This window comes from Vitis vinifera, chromosome 1 (assembly GCF_030704535.1).
Source record: "Vitis vinifera cultivar Pinot Noir 40024 chromosome 1, ASM3070453v1".
Lineage (NCBI taxonomy): Eukaryota > Viridiplantae > Streptophyta > Magnoliopsida > Vitales > Vitaceae > Vitis > Vitis vinifera.
Window position 1 is genome coordinate 3,292,412 of NC_081805.1, and position 23,490 is coordinate 3,315,901.

Sequence of the window (23,490 nt, forward strand, 5' to 3'; positions counted from 1 at the left end):
CTCAAGATCGGTCGGCCCCACCATTATGCTTCTTCCTTTTTTTTCATTTGTTTTCTCTCCCTTTCTATTTTTTTTTTCACCTCCCCCCTCTCTCCTCTTCTTTCCTTTTCTCTTTCTTCTCGTTCCCTTTTTTAGTTTTTCTCCACCAATTTCTCAAGAACGACCGGCCCCACCATTCTGCTTCTTCCCTTTTTTTCTTTTTTCTTTTTGGAAAAGTTGTGTCTCGGGGCCATTTCCCAATAATATTATTTTTAAAACCCAAGTTTGCATATCCAAGATATGTCCACTATTTCAAGAAATTTTTTCCATTTCATGCACTCTATACTGATTATAATTGTATTTCCGAAATTACCCCTCCATGCATTTCCTTTTCTCGTTCTATTTTTAGAACATTAAAAACCCATTTTAATAAAGCCCAACAGCTATAATAGGAGGCCTCGATTTTCTATGTAAATAAAATTCTCACCAACCAAACGGATAAGGTGAGTAGATTGTCAATATTCTTTTCAATAAAAGGAAGTTTTTTTATTTATAAAAATTCAAAAAAAGCATTTAGAAAAATAAAAAAGAATTGTTTTAAATAGAATTTGAAAAATTGTCCAAAAATTTCTTTGTTTAATAAAAATTGTTTTGTAAATAAAGTTGCCCAAAAAATTAATTTTTAATAAAATTGTCCAAAAAATGTTTTTTTTAAATGAATTTTTTTCCTTAATTAAAATGGGATTGAAAGTATTTTTTAGAAATAGAGAATTTAATTTTTTTTCTTTTTAATTAAAATTTCTTTTGAAAATAAAGTTATGTCTTTTTAAATAATTTGTGTAAATCACTTTTTTTTTAAATAAAAATGAATCAAAATATTTTTGTAAATAAAATTGTAAAAATTCATTATTTTATAGTAAAAGTAAGTAAGAATAATTTTTGTATCCAAATTAAAATTTTGTAATAAAATTGTAAAAATTCATTATTTTAAGTGTAAATAACTTTTTGAAAATTGAATACAAATGAAATTGAGAAAATAAATTGATTTTTTTTTTGTAAATAAATAAATTGAAATCATTAATTCAAAATCATTTTTAATAAAATCCTATGAAATTTCTTGAAATTTATTTTTAATATTTTTTTTAGTTCAATAAATCATTTTTGCATAATCCTCTTGTCATTTATTTTGTGTTTGTAATTAGGTTTCATAATTATTTGTATGTATTAATTTTCATTATGACTTGTACATACTCATTTGTATGATTATTTTTCTTAATATCCATAATTAATTAATTAATTGTCATAATTCTTTTAATTCGGGTTGCACGTATACAAGTTTAGAGGGGTGTTATGGTTCACCATTGTACATTCCTAATAAATAACCTGACCCCTGGATCCAAACTCGGTTTTTCGTAGATCTGTTTTTCCTTCAAGAGTCACATTTAGGGTTTTTATTTTTTATTTTGTTTTTCCCTTAAAAAAAATAAAACAAAAATAAGTGGCGACTCTAAGTTTTTTTTTTTTGTTTTTTCAAAAAATCAAATTTTCAGAAAAAAAAAAAAAAAAAACGAGTTTCGTAGAGTGGGAACGCACGTGAAAAGCGTGGATCTACAATATGTAATTAAAATTTTATATATTTTAAAATTATTTAATATTCAAACACTAAAACCAGAACCATAAGATTTGTTTGGGAAGTGTTTTTTTATAATAATTTTCTATTTTTCAGAAAAAAAAAACATAAAAAAAAATATGTTTGTCAACTAAAAATTATTTTACTGTTTTATGTTTTTTATTCTTAAAAACAAAAAATATGATATTTTTAAATAACATTTTTAGTTATTTTTTTATTGTTTTCATTTATTTTTTGAAGGTTATTTAAAAAAATAATTATATAAATATGATTAAAAATAAAATACTAGATACACAAATTATTTTTAAAATATTAAAAAAAGTTAAAAATATTTTTAGTTTTCAAATAAGCTTTTGTTTTATAAAACTTAAAAAATAAGTTTAAAAACATGTTTTCAAAAACTATTTTTCAAAATTATTTTTAAAAATAGTTATTAGACATGCTCATGGCAATTCTTATATAGAACATTACTTTAAAAAGATAATAACTTTTAAATAGTATTTTAAAAAATTGAAGTATTATTAAAATGTATAATCTCAAAGTTCATAAATAATGTTTAAAAATAAAAGGTAAATCCATATTTCTTTTTTTATATAAAAGTTACTACATTATTATTATTTTATTTTTAAAAACAAAAAATATGATACGTGACCAAAAAACGCACCAAGGAAAATGAGTTAAAAAAATATATACAAAAATAATTTGTTTTCTTTAAATTTATTATTTATTTTCCTTCCTTTTTTCTTTTTCTTTTTCTATTTATAATGAGTTCAAAAAGCAAATAAAAAAAATTTATTTTCTATAAATCTAATATATTTTTTCTTTTTTTCTTTATTTTACATCCCTTAAATTGTAATTTTTTTTAGAACCATACGTAAGGTAAATGAACCACAAGCAATAAGAGGACATGTTGCATTTTGGAGGTATTTTGACGGAGAAAGGATGAAACGAAATGCAAGAAGATGAAGGACTAGGAGCAAAATCCTAGTGGGAAGCTAGTTGCCCAGTGAAGTCAAAAGTGAAAAATACTGGAAAGTTTGTTTTCTGTCACAGCAGATACAAAATCCCATCAAGAATTGAATGAGAAAGGAAAAAGCAAAGAAGTGCCTAGAATATTTTGAACAATTAGATGGCGGTGATTACAATGGTGCTTGAATTTTCGTATTGCGTGGCCCAATTGCCCAATAGCTGTAAAAATGTGTTTGCCCTTGACCATTTTGCCTGATTGTTACAAAAATGCGTTAATTCTTGACCAATTTGCCTCTGAATTTTTCTACAAAACCCATGATCCTTGTTTTGCAGTGACCTATTATAGGCTTGAGCCTCTTCCTCTAGGGTTTTGAACCCACCATCCCCGGCCAACTCCCCCCCTATTGGGAAGGCTGTAAGGACCACTAGAATATGCAGCGATTGTTTTGGTTGGAAGTTCTATTCTGCTATGAAATGCAATATATAACATTTTTTTTTTTAAATGGGTAAAGCAAAGAGTATTAATTAAGAGGAAACGCCCAAACCAAAGTATAAGTATATATTGGCTGCCAAAAGGCTCAACCAAGTGGAGGAGGGAGAGAACAAAAATCATCATCAACTCTCATTTAGAGCCTATCCAATTGATAAAACTAATAAGAAAAGTAGGATTCACATCCACAGACATCCTAGTCCAATATCACAAATTACAAGTAAAAGAGTATTTCAACCGATAACTCCGCATTATAAAAAATAAGCATGTTCTTTTCTTTTCGATTAGTCCAAAGGATGTATAAAGGGATAACCTTTCAAGGCTTTTTGCAACCTTTACCCAAAAAAGATCCATGTCACCTAACAAGCATCTCTTTAACTAAAAAATGGGAGAATCAAAGACATACCAAAGAGAGTAAAAAACAACTGTCAAAGAGTCCTTGTCCTTGCACAATTGAGAAAAATATGATCAAAGATTTCTTCTTCAAAATGAAAGAAAGAAAAAAAAAAACATGTATTTGCCAAATAAACCCCCTCCTTTGGACATGATCCAAAGTTGAAAGGTTTTCCCCCAATTCGCCTCCTATAAGTGAAAAAAAAAAACCACTTTAGGTGGCATACAAGAACTCTAAATGATATTCCACAGAAACAGTAAAAGGTCACCAAGCACTAAAACAAAATAAAGGGATTTGATCGAAAACTTTCCACTTTTTGAAACCGTTCAAATCATTCAATTTTCTTCATCCCTATACACCCCTTTTGCTTGAAGAATCAGTAGAAAGCTCCAGGGTAGGTACTAACATGGTATTAAGCTGGTGATTCCATACCCCAGGGTATGTACTAAATCACAAATCTAAAATCTACAAATCATAAATTCAGCCTGGGGTTCCTAAGATTACCCATTGACCCACTATTTTAATTTTTTTAAAAACATGGGTACTTTAGAAACCAGAGAGGATATCAACTTGGACCATAGTTATTCACTTCACAAAGTAAAACAACTTACATGCCATTTAAAAATTCAGTCTCAAAAGAATACACATGAAAAGAGGTGATTCATAGGAACATATTTGAAGTTGATAATTACATAAACATTTTTTTTTCTTTCCCAAAAGAGACTATCACATGGCATTCGGAGAAGATGGATATGAATGTCTCACTCCGGTTTCCGCACAACAAGGACTGGGCACTTAGCATTATGCATGCAGTAATTGCTAACACTTCCAAGAAAAGCCCTGTTCCAGCAAAATTTCATTACTGTTAAAACATGCAACAAGAAGCCGTACGTCAAGTGAAAAACCTGGGGAGGTAGTGAGTTACATCATGGAAAAACCATATTACTGAGACATGCAGCAGTGATTCAAAAATTGGAAAAAGCGAACATGGATATTAAAAGAATGCATTGCCAAGCGAAATGCATAATTCACACCTCCTGGAACTAAATAAGGACTCTAATTCTGGGACTTACCTCCCAAAAGCACCACGACCATGGCTGCCTAGAACAAGGAACTGGATGTTCAACTTTTCTACTGCCTTACATATAGCCTCTTTAGGATCTCCAACTTCTGTAATTGTCTCTGCAACAATCTGTGGATGGAAAACTATGAATTCAGCTGCATATACAAATTCAGGGCCCAAAAAGAAACTTGGTTTTCCCCATTTCGAACATGTATTGCAGTTGGATTCTATTCTTTCCAACCCCACTAGAAATAATCATTTGAACCCACAATATTCTGAAATATCTGGGTGCCTAGAAGAAGTTAAGAACTGATTGTAGCATGGCACCTATGGTGTAACTGCCAAAAGAAAAAGTTTAAGAAGCCATACCCCACACTGAGCACATATTTCCTTAGCTCGCTCCAGAAGAGCGAATGCAACCTTCTTTTGCCTTTCCTGGACTGCTGTAATCAGATCTGGTGCTGTAGACAGAAATGTGAAATGTTACACTTACACTCCTCCAAAACTTCCAACTTCAATTCAACAAATTGCTTTTAACCTTACGAAATGCAAAAGAAACAATTTGCCTACATATAAAACCAATTTCAGGAGCTTTAAATCAGTTCATAAATTAACCAATTCAGACCACTACTGCATCAAAGGATGTTGCAGACATGGGGTTCTTTTTTTCTTTTTGGTTTTTACCATTGATCTGATTCCTGGAAAATGAGGAAAACAGATAGCGGGTTCGTGGGTATGTGATTGTGATAAGGTCCGATTGATTTCTTTCAGTGAAGAGAAAGAAAGAAAATCTAATTAAAGAAAAGAAAAGCAAACAGAAAATCGAAGATGAGAAAAAGTAAATAGAGACGTACGAGCAACGCCCAGAGTGGAAGCGTGGATATAGGTGAAATCAGAAAGGGACTGTACAGTGAAGACGATGAGTTGGAAGTTGGAGAGGGAATCGCGAAGATTTTCGAGAGCCCAATTGAGGGCGTGGTGACTGTACTCGCTTTCATCTATGCACACCATCATTTTCTTCTTGTCGTCGCTCTTACTCTTTTCCCCAACTCCCTCCATTTCTACCGCCACAAAATCTATCTCTGATCTCCTCAATATTCTGCTCAACTCGTATTTATAGCTCTTGTGCAGAGATGTCTCCGGCTTCTTCTAGATTCAGGCACCCCTCGAACCACCAATCAAAACCTCACGGTCAACGCCTACTGTCATCGTCTTTCTTTTGCCGTGCTGATTTAGGATTCCTAAGTCACTAATTTGAGTAATTTCATTCGTCTGTGCCAGTCTTACTCTTTACAATGTCTGGTGGCAGGCTAGTCTTACTCTTACAGGCCACGCGTCTTTTTATTTTATTTCTTTTTTACTATATTCCCCTTTTACCCATTAAGTGAAAAATACATAAATAACCATTACATTAATATATTTGTTTACAGGAATTTTATATTTAAGAATTCAAAAAATTAAATATAAAATTATGAAATTAAAAACAGTTTCCAGATGGGGAATTTATCTCCCTAATGGAGATTATCGTCCCGGCCTCATTCCACTTTGTCAAAAGCGAGGAATGGGGTTAGACATGAGGAATAATTTTACAAGCGGGAAATGGGACGATAGAGCCTTCCCTGAACCTGCCCCACCCCGTTTCCGCCTCCAGATAATCATGTCTGCATCAGCCACCCATGGTTTTGGTGCATGCAATTCCATCCCTATATTCAGGCGGTTTATCTCAAGTCATACTTCAATCACATGCTACTAATGGAAATTAATCAAATTTAATGTATAACAAAATTGACTGCGACCAAAAAAAAAATAAAAAATTCAGGATCTGAACAAGTCAGAAAGATCTATGAAATGGTACAAAAAATATATGAAATGAAGTGAACCATGCTACAGATGTACTATGTTGTGGCAAAGGTAATTTAGCGACTGTAATGTTGATTTGTTCTTTCACATTTGAGATAGAGAACTTAATGGGATTCCTCATGTCGTAGGAATTGAACCAATTTAGATCTTATCTCTGTTGGTATTCGAACGGGACGGTAGTTTTTGTCGAGACATACTGCTGTGGCCCTAGCTTCCAAGATGGGCTGGCCAACAAAAATGAATTCCTAAGCACCAGGATAAGCAAGGAAAATTGAAAATGGAACTAAGCAAAGGGGGCAGCAGCAAACCTCTTCATTTGGGAGCTTGAAGATGAAGTGTTCAAAGTATAAGCGGGCAGCTGAGGAATCAGAGACCCTCACCTTCACCACAAACCTGTCTCCACTCTGGTTGCACCAGAAACACCATGAAAACATCTATTAGCTTTATCTAAACAAGGGCGGTTTTTTCAAAATACAACAGCCTGAGTCCTAGCAACCTCAGGGATATTAAGGATATGAAGCTTAAGAAAGTGAATTGAGGAGATACTTTTGCAACCTCCTACATTTTTTTTTTTTGAAAATGAATGCTATCCCATCATCACTCTTTTATCAGGGTGTGTTGTGTAATGTCTTATCTTCCCCAGTGGGAAAACAGGTGTAATTGCTTCTTCAAAAGAATAAGAACGTTCAGGAAAACCAAGAAGAATTCAGGTTTAAATCTGAAGGCCAACAGAAATCATTATTCTTTTCACACACACCCCAAAGACAATATTTACAAACTTCAATGTCAAACAGGTTAGAAGTGCTCCACACCCCGTTTGGCACTTAAGAAAATCAAGGAGTAAACAAGAAATTTGAGGACTAGCACAAGATCTAGTAGTGTGAATATAGTGATGAAAAATGTACTCTCAGAGGTGCAAGGAATTTGAGTGTCAGCTCTGAAAGTGCTAATGCATCACCAGTGCGAGCAACAGCATCAGCATTGACACCAATCTTTTCCAGAAGCTCATGCCGACCTGATCAGAGTATTGAAGGACAAGCAATCAATCAATTTTAAACTCTTTAGGGGAAAAGAAATGACTCTTTTAAATGGTATAAGAAATATCAATTAACTTATTTTGGAAGGGTGAATCCAACTAATTTCTCAATCTCTTAGGTAATGTTCAGCAAGCAGTCACTTTATTTTGGAAGATTAAAAATGTGTGCCGCAGAAATTATTTAGCAAATCTTCATTAAGTATTGAAAAATGGCAAAGAGACCCTCAAGCAAACTACTATGTAATCTTCACCCATTAAGAATTAGAAGAAATACAGCATTCACAGTTTCATATTTATTGGAGATAGCCAATTTTAAGTTCATTTAGAAATGCAAATGACAAAGGGTGAGTCCAACTAATAGTCCAGCTTTACAACAAATGCACAAGATCTATTAAAGGATTCTCTTGTACTTTTCTTTCATCAAAGAGTTCAGATGTCACATTCAGCATCCAGCAATTTGGAGATAGTATTAAGTGTTCAGTTGTATACCTCTAGGAAGGTCATTATTTCCCCAAAATCACCTACAATAGCTTTCCAACTTTAACTTAGTGCATGTAACCTTCATACTATAGCACTAAGAAAGATTCACCTGTCTGACTAACAAAATCCTGTGTGACAAGAGAGCAAGTTCCATATGAATCCTTTGGACAATACTTAATATGCATAGCCCCCATGAAATTCGAACCAACTATAGACCATATGCTGAACATTCAACAAAATATTATTTCATCCAAAATTTACATGCATAGGCTGGAGTTTCTTTCAGCTACGTGAATTCTTTTTCATCATTCAGTTTTATGATTATATTACCACCAATTTTTGACTCAATGACTTAGTACCTATTTGGGACGTGTTATTTAAAACAGTTTTTGATAATAGTTTTAATGTTTTTAAAAACAAAATTGTGTTTGAGAACTGAATTCTAAAAAATAGCTTTTTGTTCTTAAAGAAAAAAACCATGTTTGGTTGAGTTAATAAACACAATTTTATAGGATCGAATTTAACGTCAATAAACAACACAAATTCCTCTCAAAAACCATAAGACCAATTTAAAAAATAAAAAATAAACTCCTGAAAACCAATCATAAATTTTGATGGATCTACCAAATTTCATATCAAGCATACAAATTTTCACACAATTGAAGCATTCCGCATTAGATCTACACAAAACACAATATCGCATTTAGATCTCCAAATTCCTACATGGACCTCACAAATACCATACACAACCAGCAGATCCGCCACACTGTCAAAATTATTAAAAAAAAAAAAAACCCACACAAATCACAAAACACAAAAACTACAAAGCTCAGTGGACAGATGGTGTTGGAGTGGAAGAGGAGAGGAGTGAAAGAGCAAAATGAAAAAAAGGAGAGTATTGAGTTTGATGGTTTCTGTTTTTGTATTACGTGTAATATTTGGAGGAGTTTGAAGAGAGAGAAGTTCAGTTGGAGAATGAAGACCTCATGGAGGTGAAAAGCAGCCAGCCAATCCAAACATAAAGGTTCTTCCCAACACTTCTCTTTGCCTAGGTCTAGAAAAATCACCTTTACTTTAAGGTTTTTTCCCAACACATTTTTTTGATCCAGCAAAATCATCCCCATTTTACCAGATCTAGCCAACGAAACTTCAAAATATTGAAAATAAAGAAAATACATAAAAAGGTATGCCAAGGACGTTCTGTTGGAGATGTGTTGGTGGAGACACTCTCAAGGTGTAGGTTCTTCCATCAACAAGGTGCAGTTTGTATGGAGACATGTTGATGGAGACACTCACAGTGCAAAGAAGGGAGGTGAGAACATGGAGAACACCTATTTTTTTTTTGATAGGTAAAAGAGATTCTATTAAAAAGAGACACCAAGAAGGCAGCTCAAGAAATACAAACCTATACACCTCCTACAAGAGAATACTAAAAGAAACAAAAAGCCCCAACATACACCCCTAATTAGAGCCCATCCAATCAATAAAATTAGCTATAGTTAGAGGGCAATCAACTATGAACAATTTTGTTTCAGCCCAAAGAGAAAAAATAAAAGAGTATTTCAATCTTTGAATTGACAACGTATCATCCTTGAAGGCCAACCGATTCCTCGCCTTCCAAACCGTCCAAAAAATGTGCAAAGGAGCCACTCTCCACACCTTCTTACGCTTTTTGCCCACAAAAGATCCATGCCAGCTTAGAAGGGTTTCCTTAACAGAATAAGGCAACACCCAAGATACCCCAAAAAAAGTAAAAAGAAGATCCCATAAAACCTTTGTTCTTGAGCAATGAAGAAGGAGATGATCTATGGTCTCCTCATTCTCAAGACACAAAAAACATCTATTTGCCAAAGCCCATCCTCTTTTCTGCACCTTGTCCAAGGTTAGTGCTTTGCCCCACGTAGCCTCCCATACAAAAAAACTGATCTTGGGCTGCACATTCGCATTCCAAATAAGGCTAGAAGGAAACCGAGCCGACCCCCCCGCTTCCATGGCCAAGTATAGAGATTTAACCGAGAAATTACCACTCTTAGTTTCAGTCCATGATACCTTGTCCTCCACAACCTCAATAACTCTACTACGATGTAACTGCTCCATAAAACTTGATGCTTCCTCTACCTCCCAATCATTGAAAGCTCTTAAAAAGCATGGATTCCAACCCCCCCATCCCCCCTCCGCCAAGGAATCCCAAACATCTGCCACACTTTCTTCCTTATCAACAGTCAAAGCAAATAGAGACGGAAAGGACGAACACAAAGGAGAATCCCCACACCATTTATCTCTCCAGAACCTCACCCTCCTACCATTACCAACAATGAAGACCATCCTATTGCTCACTAATTCCCAATCCATCCTTATCCCTTTCCACAACCCCAAGCCATGAGCCTCTCTCACTTCCCGAGAGGCCCAACCCCCTCTCTCTTCTCCATATTTCCCTCTAATCACTTGATTCCATAAGGCTTCTCTCTCATTAACAAACCGCCAATTCCATTTAGCAAGAAGAGCCTTGTTGAGAATAGAAAGGTTTTTTACCCCTAAGCCCCCTTTCTTTTTACTTAAGCACACCACCTCCCATCTTACTAGATGAGGCTTTCGCTCCAAATTACCCCCACCCCAAAGGAAGTCCCTTTGAATCTTTTCTAGTCTCCGTCTGACTACACTCGGTAACCACAACAAAGACATAAGATAGATTGGTAAATTCGATAACGTGCTTCGAATTAAAGTCGTCCTCCCTCCCTTGGATAAATATTGTCTCTTCCACATTCCTAACCTTTTACGGAAGCGTTCTTCCACTCCATCCCAAACTGATGTTGATTTGAAAGAAGCCCCCAAAGGCATCCCCAAATATGTGGACGGCAAGCTACCCACTTTGCAACCAAACTCCCAAGCAAGGTCATCCATATTCTCTACCCTTCCTACAGGGATGAGTTCACTTTTTTCCAAATTTATTCTCAATCCCGAAGTGGCCTCAAACCACATAAGTAGCCAACTAAGATAAGTCAAATGGTCTTGAGACGGCTTACAGAACACCAGAGTATCATCGGCGAACAACAAATGGGATATAAGGACCCCTTCTTCACTTCTCCCCTTTACCCTACACCCCGATAAATAACCTCCCTCTACAGCCCTTTGGAGGAAAGCACTAAAAACCTCCATTGCTATAACAAAAAGATAAGGGGAAAGGGGATCACCCTGCCTCAATCCCTTTGAGCTTTGGAAAAAGCCTGTAGGGGTTCCATTTACCAATACAGAAAAACTTGCAGTGGAGATGCACCATTTTATCCACCTGATCCATTTCTCCCCAAAACCCATTTTCTGCATAACTGAGAGAATAAAAGTCCAGTCCACATTATCATAGGCCTTCTCTATGTCCAATTTACACAAGATGACACTCTCATTATTTTTCAGAGTCGAATCAATGGCTTCATTAGCTATCAACACTGCGTCTAGGATTTGTCTCCCTTCCACAAACGCCCCTTGGGCCTTGGAGATCACCTTTCCAACCACCTTTTTTAGCCTATTGGCTAGGACCTTGGCCAACCACTTATATAAGCTTCCCACCAGGCTTATGGGCCTAAAATCCCCCAAATCTTCTGCTCCCACTTTTTTTGGAATTAAGACTAAAAAAGTTGCATTTAGGCTCTTAACAAATTTTCCATTTTCATAGAATTCCTTGAAAAAACACAACACATCCTCCTTCACAAAATCCCAAGCAAACTGCCAAAAAGCCATAGAAAGTCCATCTGGTCCCGGAGCTTTATCCCCATTGCAACTCAACAAAGCATTGTACACCTCCTCTTCCGTGAACGGGCTCTCCAAAGTACTAGCATCCAACTGATCCAGAGTCTCTAACTGCAGCCCGGATATGGAAGGACGCCAATCCCCCGAACTGGACAGCAGCAACTTAAAAGCATTGCCAATCCCTTCCCTAATTTCATTCTCCTCTAAGCACCAAGCTCCATTAATCTTGATTCTGTCCACATTATTCCTCCTCCTATGAGCATTAGCCATTTTGTGGAAATAACCCGTATTTCTGTCCCCCTCTTTCAGCCACACTTCCCTAGATTTTTGCCTCCAACTGATTTCTTCAAGTAACACCCATTTTTTATAATCTTCCCTCGCTTCTTTCCTAGCTTCCAGCTCTTCCAAGTTCAGTCTGCTAATTTTCTCCTTTGCATCCCAAAACTGCACCTGCTCCAACGCCGCATTTTTTCTGAGCTCAATCCTGCCGAATGTGTCTCTATTCCACTCCTTTAGCTTAGCCTTCAGAACTTTTATTTTTTCAGCCAAAATAAAGCTTGCTGATCCATTGAATCTACCCCCCTCCCACCAAGACTTCATAAGCTCCTTAACACCTTCCACTTTCAACCACATGTTTTCAAATCTAAAAGGGGAAGGGCCTCTTCTCCCACCCCCTACATCCAGCAGAACCGGAAAATGATCAGAGACTGGCCTTGGAAGGACGCACTGCCGCACGTCACCAAAGTGGTTGTCCCAGCCCTCATTAAATAAGAACCTATCCAGCCTTGAGAAGGACTGATTGTTCACCCCTCCACTCCAAGTAAAGGGACCCCCGACTAAAGGCACGTCCTTTAACTCTAAGTCTTCAATTATTTCTACGAACCTTCTCATGTTCGAATTCAGTCTCCCCCCCCTGTTGCGCTCTTCTGGACTCAGGATGGCATTAAAATCCCCTGCAGCACACCATGGCCCATTCCAGAGCCCTTTAATGGCCCCCAACTCCTCCCAAAAACTCTCCCTTTCTCTCCTCAGAATTGGGCCATATACCCCTGTAAACATCCACATGAATCCGTCCTCGCTGTTCTTAAAAATACATGAAATGGAACACCCACCTTTATGAATATCAACCAATTCCAAAACTCTGTTGTCCCAAAACACCACTATACCACCAGCTGCCCCTCTTGAGTCCACTGCCCCCCAGTCAAGATATCTTCCCACCCCTAGGCTGCAAATAATACCCTTTGACATTTCTTGTATCTTAGTTTCCTGAAGGCAAACCAGGTCCACCTTATGCTTCTTTATCAAAGCTTTTATAACCTTCCTCTTGTCACAATTATTGGCCCCTCTTACATTCCAAGTGAGCATTCGGAACTTCATTTAGACCTGCACGTGTTTACCCCTTCTTCTCCTCCTCCTTCTCCAATATAGTTCACTGTCCATTCCAATTTCCTCAATTCTCTTTCAAATTTGGACGACTTCAATTTTTTGCTTTTTCTGCCGTCCATTTGTCCTTTCTGAATCTTCCTTTCTTTCATTCTTTTCAGTAAAAACAAAATTTCCCCTTCAAATCCCTCCGTCGGCATTCCAATATAGCAGCTAAACTTAGCCAGACTACTAGATTGCCAACAAGGTTCCTCCTCTTCTTCCCTCTCCTCCATATCCTCATGGATGGTCCTATTCGTATCCCCCTCTGTTTTCTCTCCGAAAGCCCCTACTTCCCTACTCGCACTGTCCAATACCTCGGCCTCCCTGTTTTCTCTCCGAAAGCCCCTACTTCCCTACTCGCACTGTCCAATACCTCGGCCTCCCTTCCGTCCGCCCATATCATCCTTAACGGACCCATAACTGCACCCCCAACTTCAACAGAGCTACTGCTCTGAATGATGACCCCAGTCCTGGCTACACTTTCCCCATTTCGACCAGAAGGAGTAGAAGAAAGAGAAATATCCCGCTTCCCCAAAGAAGACAGAGAACGAGAAGATTGGTCTGAGTACCTGGACGCTTCCTCCATCAAGGCTTCATTGGTGAACACTGTAAGATTGACGGCCGGTGAACGCGACCCCATCTGAGCTCCTACCATCTCCCCCTCAAGTTCTCCACTGACACCCAATCCCCCGACGGGAGCCCTAGCTTCTCTGGATCGATCCATCTCCACCTCAGAGTCTTTATAAGATGAGACTTGGGCCGGCCCATTTTCATTAATTCTATTTGGCCTTCAGTCACTTGGCCTTTCTCCTTGGGCCTTCGCCCCAAGTCCACCATCATTTACCGGCCCATCACGAGGGATTTCCCATGCCCGCAAATAGTATTCTTCCCCCACGTTATGTGCTGGCTGGCTGTGGACCCGACCCCATCTGCTACCTTTTCCGACAGCGCTTCAGAGAACGCAGCTGCCTTACTGCATCCCCCTTCATCATTTTCACACGGCACGTCCACTTTTGCAGGTTCTCCATGCGTCCGTACATTGACCTTTTTGAAACCAGCGCGTGAATCTCCTTCTCCTTCATCCCTAACCTCTCGCTCGTTGCCCATCTCGTTTCTGGTCGCCGGAACCACTGCCGTCAGCCCTGGTTTCACCTCCCACCATAGTTGTAGAGAATAACAGACCGACCCGACTGCCACTTGCAGTGAGTTCAGCCACTCTAAGCCTTCCGATCTCACTAATAGTCTGGCCCATTTTAATTCCTTAAAATTTGCAGTGTCTTCATCCACTGCGAGGAACCCCCCGCAACAGTCACCGATTTTTCTGAGTATCTCCTGACTCCAAAAATGCAACGGCATTCCCATAACTCTCACCCAGACACTCTTATCCCTCTCGCCATTAATAGAACACCCCACCTTTGGGTCCCACCTTTCCAAGCTCAAGAATGATTCCTTAAACCACCGATGTCCTCTTAACAACACCTTTTCTGCCTCCTCTTTAGTCTCAAACTCTATTAACAACAGAGGGCCTCCCAACCTCGAAAACTTCACCCCTCCTTTAGTATTCCACACAGATCTCCCCCAACTTTCGAAAGCTTGCATATCTGGGTCCAACATTGAGGATTGTCCCCATCTTCCCACCAGACATCGTCCCAGGAATTTCCTTTCATTTGACACTTCTTCCTCCCCTAGTTGAAGCCACACTGCCTCCCCAAACTTCTTCCCTCTTGTTTTCACGGCTTCAACATAGGATTTTTTGGCTTTCCTCACATATTCCCCATCTGAACACCCTGTCCCATAAAATGCAGCAGTTCCCTTGGACTCCTCCCGAGACCCAACTCCAAGAAAACGAAGTTTTTCGGCCAACAATACCCATCCTCCCAAAACACTTTTTCCTTCTGGAAACACTAAACAAAATCTCTTTGATTCCAAGTCAACCACAGAGCATAAAATATACCTACCAGCCTTGTTTTCACGGATCTCCAACTTATACCTTCTTCCTCCATCTTCCCAACTTTTAACATGGCCTAGCATCAACACTCCCCTGCAACAAGCCTCCACTCCTTCCAATAAGCAACATAAGCTGATGCTTCCAAATCTGATCCATGAGGTATATCCTTTGCTTCTTTCCACAATGATACCCTTAGGTCTCTCCCCAGTCACCTCCGCCGTGATTTCATAAGACTTTGATTCTACTGCAAACCAACATCTGCCTCCTCTCTTAGCAGCCATTTCCCCTACACTCACACTTAGAAATGTGTTTGAAAACACAGAGAGCATCTGCCCCTTTTTTTTGTTCTCTAAATAGTGTCAAAAACAAGAGAAACACCTTTAACTTATTCTCTAAAAACAGGATTTTTGAAAACATGGAGAACACTGAGAACAATTGTACACTCCTTGCCAAATGTGTTTTCTGTTCTAAAGAACATAAAACAGTTTTCGGAAACACTTTCCAAACAGTCCCCTAGCCTTCCTATAGATGTTTCTATCATAAAGTTCTAGATCTACATTAACTATGATCTCAAAGTGTATATTTTCAAGTTTTCCACTACTTAAGCACATGCTCAAACAATATATGAACTAGAAAATACCAACTGAAAAAAGCAAGCAATGAACCTTGATTGTGAACCTAAGAGAAAAAGCATTGAAAATTGATGATGACAGCAAAATACTTTTTTGTGATAAGATCAGAAGCTTTCAGTTGATGACTTCCATATATGTGTGTGTGTGTGTGTGAGGAACAATAACAGATCTATAACCAAAGTTGGCAATGGAAAATGAAGGACAAAACAAATTCCATGCATCTTAACTAATCTTAGTATGGAGAACTAAATCCAATCACTAGAATCTTCATGAATGATGTGATTTACTAGTGTTTCCTATACATTTGTTTGACATTTTTTGGGTCCATGACCTCTACTACTACTTTGCCCTGGCTCATATTTTATCCATACATGCACTCAAACTACACAAACCATTGTGGCTATGGCTACATAGGCTTTCAAAGATGGGAATTAATAATTTCTGGTGGGCAACTAATAGTTCCATGGGTAAAAACTTTCTGGATCTAGTACATTGTCAATGTCTGAAAAAAGTTAGTAAGGACTTTGAAAGTGTGTTCTTGATATATGAAACTATATGTGGGTATGGATAGATAGTCTAAGAAACTTTTTTGATTTAAGTTCTAATTTTGAAGTCTTTGACAATACAATCACATTAAGGTAATCAAATCATATCCAGAAATTTACCAATCATACAAGAAAACAAACATAGGCAGAAAGCCCTTTTGAAGCATTCTTTTCTTTGGGATAAAAATGATGGGACTAATTGGCTGCAATGAACTTCACTAGTTGAAGAATAGTCATAAAGTTTTATAGACCTTGAGAGACACTTCTTGAGGGACCTAACTATTATCCGCAATTGCAATATCTCCCATGTTTGCCAAGTATAATCCACAATCGCCCTTAGTAAGTCTACTCCGACCCCTCTCTTTTGGGGCATTCATCCAACTCCCTTCTTGACCCGCCAAGACTTTATCTTTCATAATGTAGGTCAATTCATAAACCACCTTGATATTGAGATATTTATGGGTTTTCAACTTAAGATGATGACATTAAGATTTGAGCGAAAAATCTTTATCTTTAAAACACAACTACCTTGAGGGTTTTCTTCTGAAAAGTTTACTTATACCAAGAAAGATCCATTAGTTCAACCAGCTGTCTAAGTGTAAAAAAAGATAGCAACTTGGGCCAATTAAAAGAAGTTCAAATTTAAAGCATATGAGTATCAACCGATGACCCAAAAATGCCCCCAAGTCACAGCTTTTGATTGCTTGATTAGAATTGAACTACTAACTCCTTTATATATATAACCCTCTTTTAATTTTTGAAAATACTCAAGACCAGTTTTTTATTAAATGCCAGCAATCATAAAATGGTCCTATCTCCTCACATATATACCTAAATCACAGACCTTCTCCAAAGTGCCTCGATGCAACTCTGTCTTTACCAACTACCAAGCTCTGGGAAGTATGTAAACTTGGACTCTTGGCTTGGATGTGACTTGACTTCCTGGAACCTGTTTGACCTACAGAAACAAGCTTTAAACCATGGGCCTAAATATCCTGGTTCCAACCCATAACATCTTATCATTACATAATATGAACGACTCATGATCCTCCTTTGGAGATGCTCAATATGTAGTATGAAATTTTGAATTCATGTTAAAACATGTTTAAATGTGTTTTTTGGAAAACCCATGTAAACATTTTTGACTGAGAGCTAAAAGTTGAGAGAAGTGTGAATTCTATTTTCACTAGTATGCAGGGATTCTTGACAAAATAGGTTCATGGGTACCCTAGGAAAAATGTTGCCAATTTTCCTCTTGTTAAACAATATTCACAAAGAACAAGCATTTTTTTTTACATAGTTTACAAAGGCAATGTTCATTACAATTGTATGTTTGAAAATATCATGAATCCAAAAACCACCTAGGATAAACCCAAAAATTCGAAGTTTGTACCATCTGAAAGGATGAATAAATGCACCTCTCATAGCTAAAGGAAAACAAACACAGACACAAACAAAAACAAAAATACAAGCTTAATCAAGCAATCAAGCATTAACAGCTCAATCAAGCAATCGACCAAAAGATCAACATTCCAATTGTCTATAGGCATGCACCATGTCAATATTGGAAAGAAATTGTAGGCATATATAATTTTAAGTACAATGATAGAAAAAGCTTAAAACAACAACTGAAAAAACCTATAGTTAAAGCATTAAAATTTCAAAATGGATTAGATAGAACACAAAAACTTGTCATGAAAACAGATTACAGTCCTGTATTTTAATAGCTAAGACATAAAATCCAAGCTGTGTGTAACATACAGCTAAATTTTCTGGAAAAAATGTTCACTCTGTCTAGGGGTCTAGATATAAGTTATAACCCATCAATAACTTTCTTTAATGGAGAGGCTCAGCATGAATAAGTTAAAAGGGTCTCACCATGTTGACAATAACTTGCATAAACAGCATTGTTTACAACACCATATTGATCCAATTCATAATCCCGGACTTTGAGCTCAACATCAAGGAACCCACTCATTCTGCCAAAAGGAAAAAAGAAACGCCCATACCCCTGTCAATTTTTCTTTGCTTTGGCCACACCAAAAACACATGTTTCAAACTCATGTAATTTTAATATGTGACCTTAGAATTCACAAACCAACAAATTTGTTCAAGAGTTTCAAATTCATGTAATTTTAATATGCGACCTTAGAATTCACAAACCAATAAATTTGTTCAAGAGTCCACTAAGACCCTGCGAAATTTTGATTAGATATGAATCAAAAGCTTTCCAATTTTTCAATTTGATGATCTTTACCCTAAAAAGGTGGCGAAATAAAAGGTAATAAAAATTCATACAAATGTGGATATCACCCAAAACCATGAACGAATAAGCACACATCCCCAATGAAATGTTACCACATATGGTGTCTTAGGTACAATATAAAACTCAGTAATTAGTAATTACTGAATCTACAATCTGAAAGTTTAGTATATAAGTAAGAAACATGCCAAGAGTTATAATTTTATATCCAGGAGAAAGAATTGAAAGCACTAAGGTTTGATGGAAGAAAAAAGAACGGGAAGAATCAATGCGAGTACCCTTTTCCGCCTTTGAAATCAAAAGCGAGTCCACTGGCGCTCCTCACGGCGGGGACTGATCGGAGTCGTGGGGAGCGACAATTGCTAGGAGGCTGAGGTGCCGGGAGAAGAAGTGGTGGACGATAGAGACGGAGGCCCCTTGTGTGGGCACGTGAGGCGGGAACCGCCATGTGCGTGGGGGAGAGGAGAGCCTGCAACATGGATTCTCAGAGTTGTTGGGGGGAGGGAGAGAAATTAGTTGGAGCCGTTGGGCATTTGTTGGCGTTACAATTCATGAAAGGGAGAAGGCCTGCGCCTCCCTTCTGCTTGTTCTCTGCTCTCACGGTCTCACCCTTCCCTCCGATTCCTAATCCTGCGGTTCTTATGAAAAAGCGTTTGGTTCTCAAACGTGTTTTTTGTTTTTTCAGGCCCTTTAATTTTAAAAGAAAGGGAGAGGTGGGCCTGGTCGGGTAGCTCCACTTCGGGTTGCCCATGGGCCTTTGATTAGGAATCCTAGGCTGAACCCATGCATTCCCGATCGAGTTTTAGGCCTTGAATCCCAATTTACATCCTCCCATGTGATTTTGATTTTTCTATATGTTAATGATTGTGAGAGTTGCTTTAGGGTTTGTTTATAAGTTTGAACCAAAATAAATAAAAGATGAAAATAAAATTTGAAGAAATAAAAAATAAAAAATAAATAAAAACTCAAAATTTCCTCACATTTTTCTTTAAATTTTACATTTTTTTCAAAATAATTTGTTTTTTTTTGGGGGGGTTTGCTTCTATTCTCTATTAAAACAAGGTGAATGGATTGATTTCTCTATTTCCTTTCTAAAAACCTAAAAGTTTTCAAATTTATGGATATGATTTTATGGAAAAATAGACTTAATAGGATGTTTGATAAAGTTAATTTTTAATGTTTAATGACTTAAAATAAATTATATTTAAATTATTTATTTATGTCCTGATAGGATTTTTCTTGCCAACTGTTCATATGATAGTGGGTATTAAATATCAAGGATCTCCCACCTATTCTTGGGGACCCTGAATTTGCCCCTCTTTTAGTTATGGATATCCCATTCTCCAACCAAAATCATTAAACAATTGAACTTATGTGACCAAAAAAAAAAATCCGAGGACAATGGCCCTATCTATCTATGGAGTCTGGTGACCAAGTACTGATGGACCCAAGGCTTTCTAGTGCCTCCTTCTTGGTGCATGCATGCTTCTTTGCCTAGAAAAGGTCCAAAAGCAGTCAGCTGCTGTTTAGGTTCCTTCTTCCTAGTGTCACATTATCTGAGATATTATATATCGTAAGCGAGAATTGCTAGGCCCAGGAGACCGCACGCTCACAAATATGCCTGGGGCTGTATAGTGTATTGGCTTTCAAAGGGGCTGGAGAAGGAGAACCCACATGACCCATTACCCATTCTCTTCTGGGAATTGAACTGGCCCTATTCAACCTGTCTTGTTCTTTGGGGTCTATCCCACTTCCATAAAGATGCATTGTACCCGCCTCCACCGTCTTTCTAACAACCACTTCTCGATCATTCATTAAATGAATTTCCAACACCAAGACTCTCCCTTTTGATCAATTTGTGGACCCAATGTGTTATTTTCATTATCATCATTCTCACTGTAGATGAAAGGCATGGAGCTTTGATCTTTCAATGATATAAAGGTCGGTTTACCTTCCACGGATTCCGGTGTTCAATTTTGATGCCTTTCAGTTCAAATCGTTATCCCCATCTACCCCTGTAACTGGACAAATCCAATCTTCAGGATGTGGTTGCCAATAATTTGCTTGCATTGTTGAACTTCAATTATTATGAACAGATTGGCAATCAAATCGACATCTTCTTTTTGCTTTGGTTCATTGTAATTATAGTACAATATCCGTACAACAAACTGAATTCAAATAAAGGAGGAATTACTAATTACCAAGCAGAATAAGCTTAAAATCCTTTTGGTTACTGATGTTTATTCAGTTGCCCCATGTGCGTGGGCAATACTGTGGCTCTGTGCACTTCTGAAAAGTAGGATTCACATCTACAGACATTCTAGTCCAAGATCACAAATTACAAGTAAAAGAGTATTTCAACCGATAACTCCGCATTATAAAAAATAAGCATGTTCTTTTCTTTACGATTAGTCCAAAGGATGTACAAAGGGATAACCTTTCAAGGCTTTTTGCAACCTTTACCCAAAAAATATCCATGTCACCTAACAAGCATCTCTTTAACTAAAAAATGGGAGAATCAAAGACATACCAAAGAGAGTAAAAAACAAGTGTCAAAGAGACCTTGTCCTTGCACAATTGAGAAAAATATGATCAAAGATTTCTTCTTCAGAATGAAAGAAAAAAAAAATGTATTTGCCAAATAAAACCCCCTCCTTTGGACATGATCCAAAGTTAAAAGGTTTTCCCCCAATTCGCCTCCTATAAGTGAAAAAAAAAACCACTTTAGGTGGCATACAAGAACTCTAAATGATATTCCACAGAAACAGTAAAAGGTCACCGAGCACTAAAACGAAATAGAGGGATTTGACCGAAAAACTTTCCACTTTTCAAAACCGTTCAAATCATCCTATTTTCTTCATCCCTATACACCCCTTTTGCTTGAAGAATCAGTAGAAAGCTCCAGGGTAGGTACTAACATGGTATTAAGCTGGTGATTCCGTACCCCAGGGTATGTACTAAATCACAAATCTAAAATCTACAAATCATAAATTCAGCCTGGGGTTCCTAAGATTACCCATTGACCCACTATTTTAATTTTTAAAAAAACATGGGTACTTTAGAAACCAGAGAGGATATCAACTTGGACCATAGTTATTCACCTCACAAAGTAAAACAACTTACATGCCATTTAAAAATTCAGTCTCAAAAGAATACACATGAAAAGAGGTGATTCATAGGAACATATTTGAAGTTGATAATTACATAAACATTTTTTTTTCTTTCCCAAAAGAGACTATCACATGGCATTCGGAGAAGATGGATATGAATGTCTCACTCCGGTTTCCGCACAACAAGGACTGGGCACTTAGCATTATGCATGCAGTAATTGCTAACACTTCCAAGAAAAGCCCTGTTCCAGCAAAATTTCATTACTGTTAAAACATGCAACAAGAAGCCGTACGTCAAGTGAAAAACCTGGGGAGGTAGTGAGTTACATCATGGAAAAACCATATTACTGAGACATGCAGCAGTGATTCAAAAATTGGGAAAAGCGAACATGGATATTAAAAGAACGCATTGCCAAGCGAAATGCATAATTCACGCCTCCTGGAACTAAATAAGGACTCTAATTCTGGGACTTACCTCCCAAAAGCACCACGACCATGGCTGCCTAGAACAAGGAACTGGATGTTCAACTTTTCTACTGCCTTACATATAGCCTCTTTAGGATCTCCAACTTCTGTAATTGTCTCTGCAACAATCTGTGGATGGAAAACTACGAATTCAGCTGCATATACAAATTCAGGGCCCAAAAAGAAACTTAGTTTTCCCGATTTTGAACATGTATTGCAGTTGGATTCTATTCTTTCCAACCCCACTAGAAATAATCATTTGAACCCACAATATTCTGAAATATCTGGGTGCCTAGAAGAAGTTAAGAACTGATTGTAGCATGGCACCTATGGTGTAACTGCCAAAAGAAAAAGTTTAAGAAGCCATACCCCACACTGAGCACATATTTCCTTAGCTCGCTCCAGAAGAGCGAATGCAACCTTCTTTTGCCTTTCCTGGACTTCTGTAATCAGATCTGGTGCTGTAGACAGAAATGTGAAATGTTACACTTACACTCCTCCAAAACTTCCAACTTCAATTCAACAAATTGCTTTTAACCTTAACAGAGAAATGCAAAAGAAACAATTTGCCTACATATAAAACCAATTTCAGGAGCTTTAAATCAGTTCATAAATTAACCAATTCAGACCACTACTGCATCAAAGGATTTTGCAGAGATGGGGTTCTTTTTTTCTTTTTGGTTTTTACCATTGATCTGATTCCTGGAAAATGAGGAAAACAGATAGCGGGTTCGTGGGTATGTGACTGTGATTAGGTCCAATTGATTTCTTTCAGTGAAGAGAAAGAAAAAAAATATAATTAAAGAAAAGAAAAGCAAACAGAAAATCGAAGATGAGAAAAAGCAAATAGAGACGTACGAGCAACGCCCAGAGTGGAAGCGTGGATATAGGTGAAATCAGAAAGGGACTGTACAGTGAAGACGATGAGTTGGAAGTTGGAGAGGGAATCGCGAAGATTTTCAAGAGCCCAATTGAGGGCGTGGTGACTGTACTCGCTTTCATCTATGCACACCATCATTTTCTTCTTGTCGTCGCTCTTACTCTTTTCCCCAACTCCCTCCATTTCTACAGCCACAAAATCTATCTCTGATCTCCTCAATATTCTGCTCAACTCGTATTTATAGCTCTTGTGCAGAGATGTCTCCGGCTTCTTCTAGATTCAGGCACCCCTCGAACCACCAATCAAAACCTCACGGTCAACGCCTACTGTCATTGTCTTTCTTTTGCCGTGCTGATTTAGGATTCAAAAGTCACTAATTTGAGTAATTTCATTCGTCTGTGGTAGTCTTGCTCTTTACAATGTCTGGTGGCAGGCTAGTCTTACTCTTACAGGCCACGCGTCTTTTTATTTTATTTCTTTTTTACTATATTACCCTTTTACTCCTCAAGTGAAAAATAAATAAATAACCATTATTTTAATATATTTGTTTACAGGAATTTTATATTTAAAATTTCAAAAA

General features: G+C 37.4%; 3 protein-coding genes across 6 annotated transcripts; all 3 read right to left on the reverse strand.

Annotated features, from left to right (window-relative positions):
• Positions 1-4,022: 4,022 nt before the first annotated feature.
• Positions 4,023-6,219, reverse strand: LOC100257853 (universal stress protein A-like protein). Its single transcript, XM_002283354.4, has 4 exons — positions 5,380-6,219; positions 4,895-4,986; positions 4,536-4,654; positions 4,023-4,302 (listed from the first exon to the last, which is right to left on the reverse strand). The coding sequence occupies exons 1-4, from the start codon at positions 5,582-5,584 to the stop codon at positions 4,224-4,226; spliced, it is 495 nt and encodes a 164-aa protein (XP_002283390.1). The 5' UTR covers positions 5,585-6,219; the 3' UTR covers positions 4,023-4,223.
• Positions 6,220-6,256: 37 nt separating this feature from the next.
• LOC100268132 (acyl-acyl carrier protein thioesterase TE3, chloroplastic) lies at positions 6,257-19,126 on the reverse strand. Of its 4 annotated transcripts, none has more exons than XM_010648005.3 (6): positions 18,734-19,123; positions 18,071-18,171; positions 17,037-17,141; positions 7,291-7,400; positions 6,694-6,789; positions 6,257-6,609 (listed from the first exon to the last, which is right to left on the reverse strand). In XM_010648005.3, the coding sequence occupies exons 1-6, from the start codon at positions 18,931-18,933 to the stop codon at positions 6,490-6,492; spliced, it is 732 nt and encodes a 243-aa protein (XP_010646307.1). In that variant the 5' UTR covers positions 18,934-19,123; the 3' UTR covers positions 6,257-6,489. The 4 variants fall into 4 exon arrangements, with proteins under 4 accessions (XP_010646307.1, XP_010646245.1, XP_002283543.1 ...); XM_010647943.3 differs by having other exon boundaries at positions 17,037-17,150; positions 18,734-19,122; XM_002283507.5 differs by lacking the exon at positions 17,037-17,141 and having other exon boundaries at positions 18,734-19,120.
• A 2,401-nt stretch (positions 19,127-21,527) lies between these two features.
• Positions 21,528-23,342, reverse strand: LOC100252432 (universal stress protein A-like protein). Its single transcript, XM_002283366.5, has 4 exons — positions 22,889-23,342; positions 22,400-22,491; positions 22,041-22,159; positions 21,528-21,807 (listed from the first exon to the last, which is right to left on the reverse strand). The coding sequence occupies exons 1-4, from the start codon at positions 23,091-23,093 to the stop codon at positions 21,729-21,731; spliced, it is 495 nt and encodes a 164-aa protein (XP_002283402.1). The 5' UTR covers positions 23,094-23,342; the 3' UTR covers positions 21,528-21,728.
• Positions 23,343-23,490: the final 148 nt, after the last annotated feature.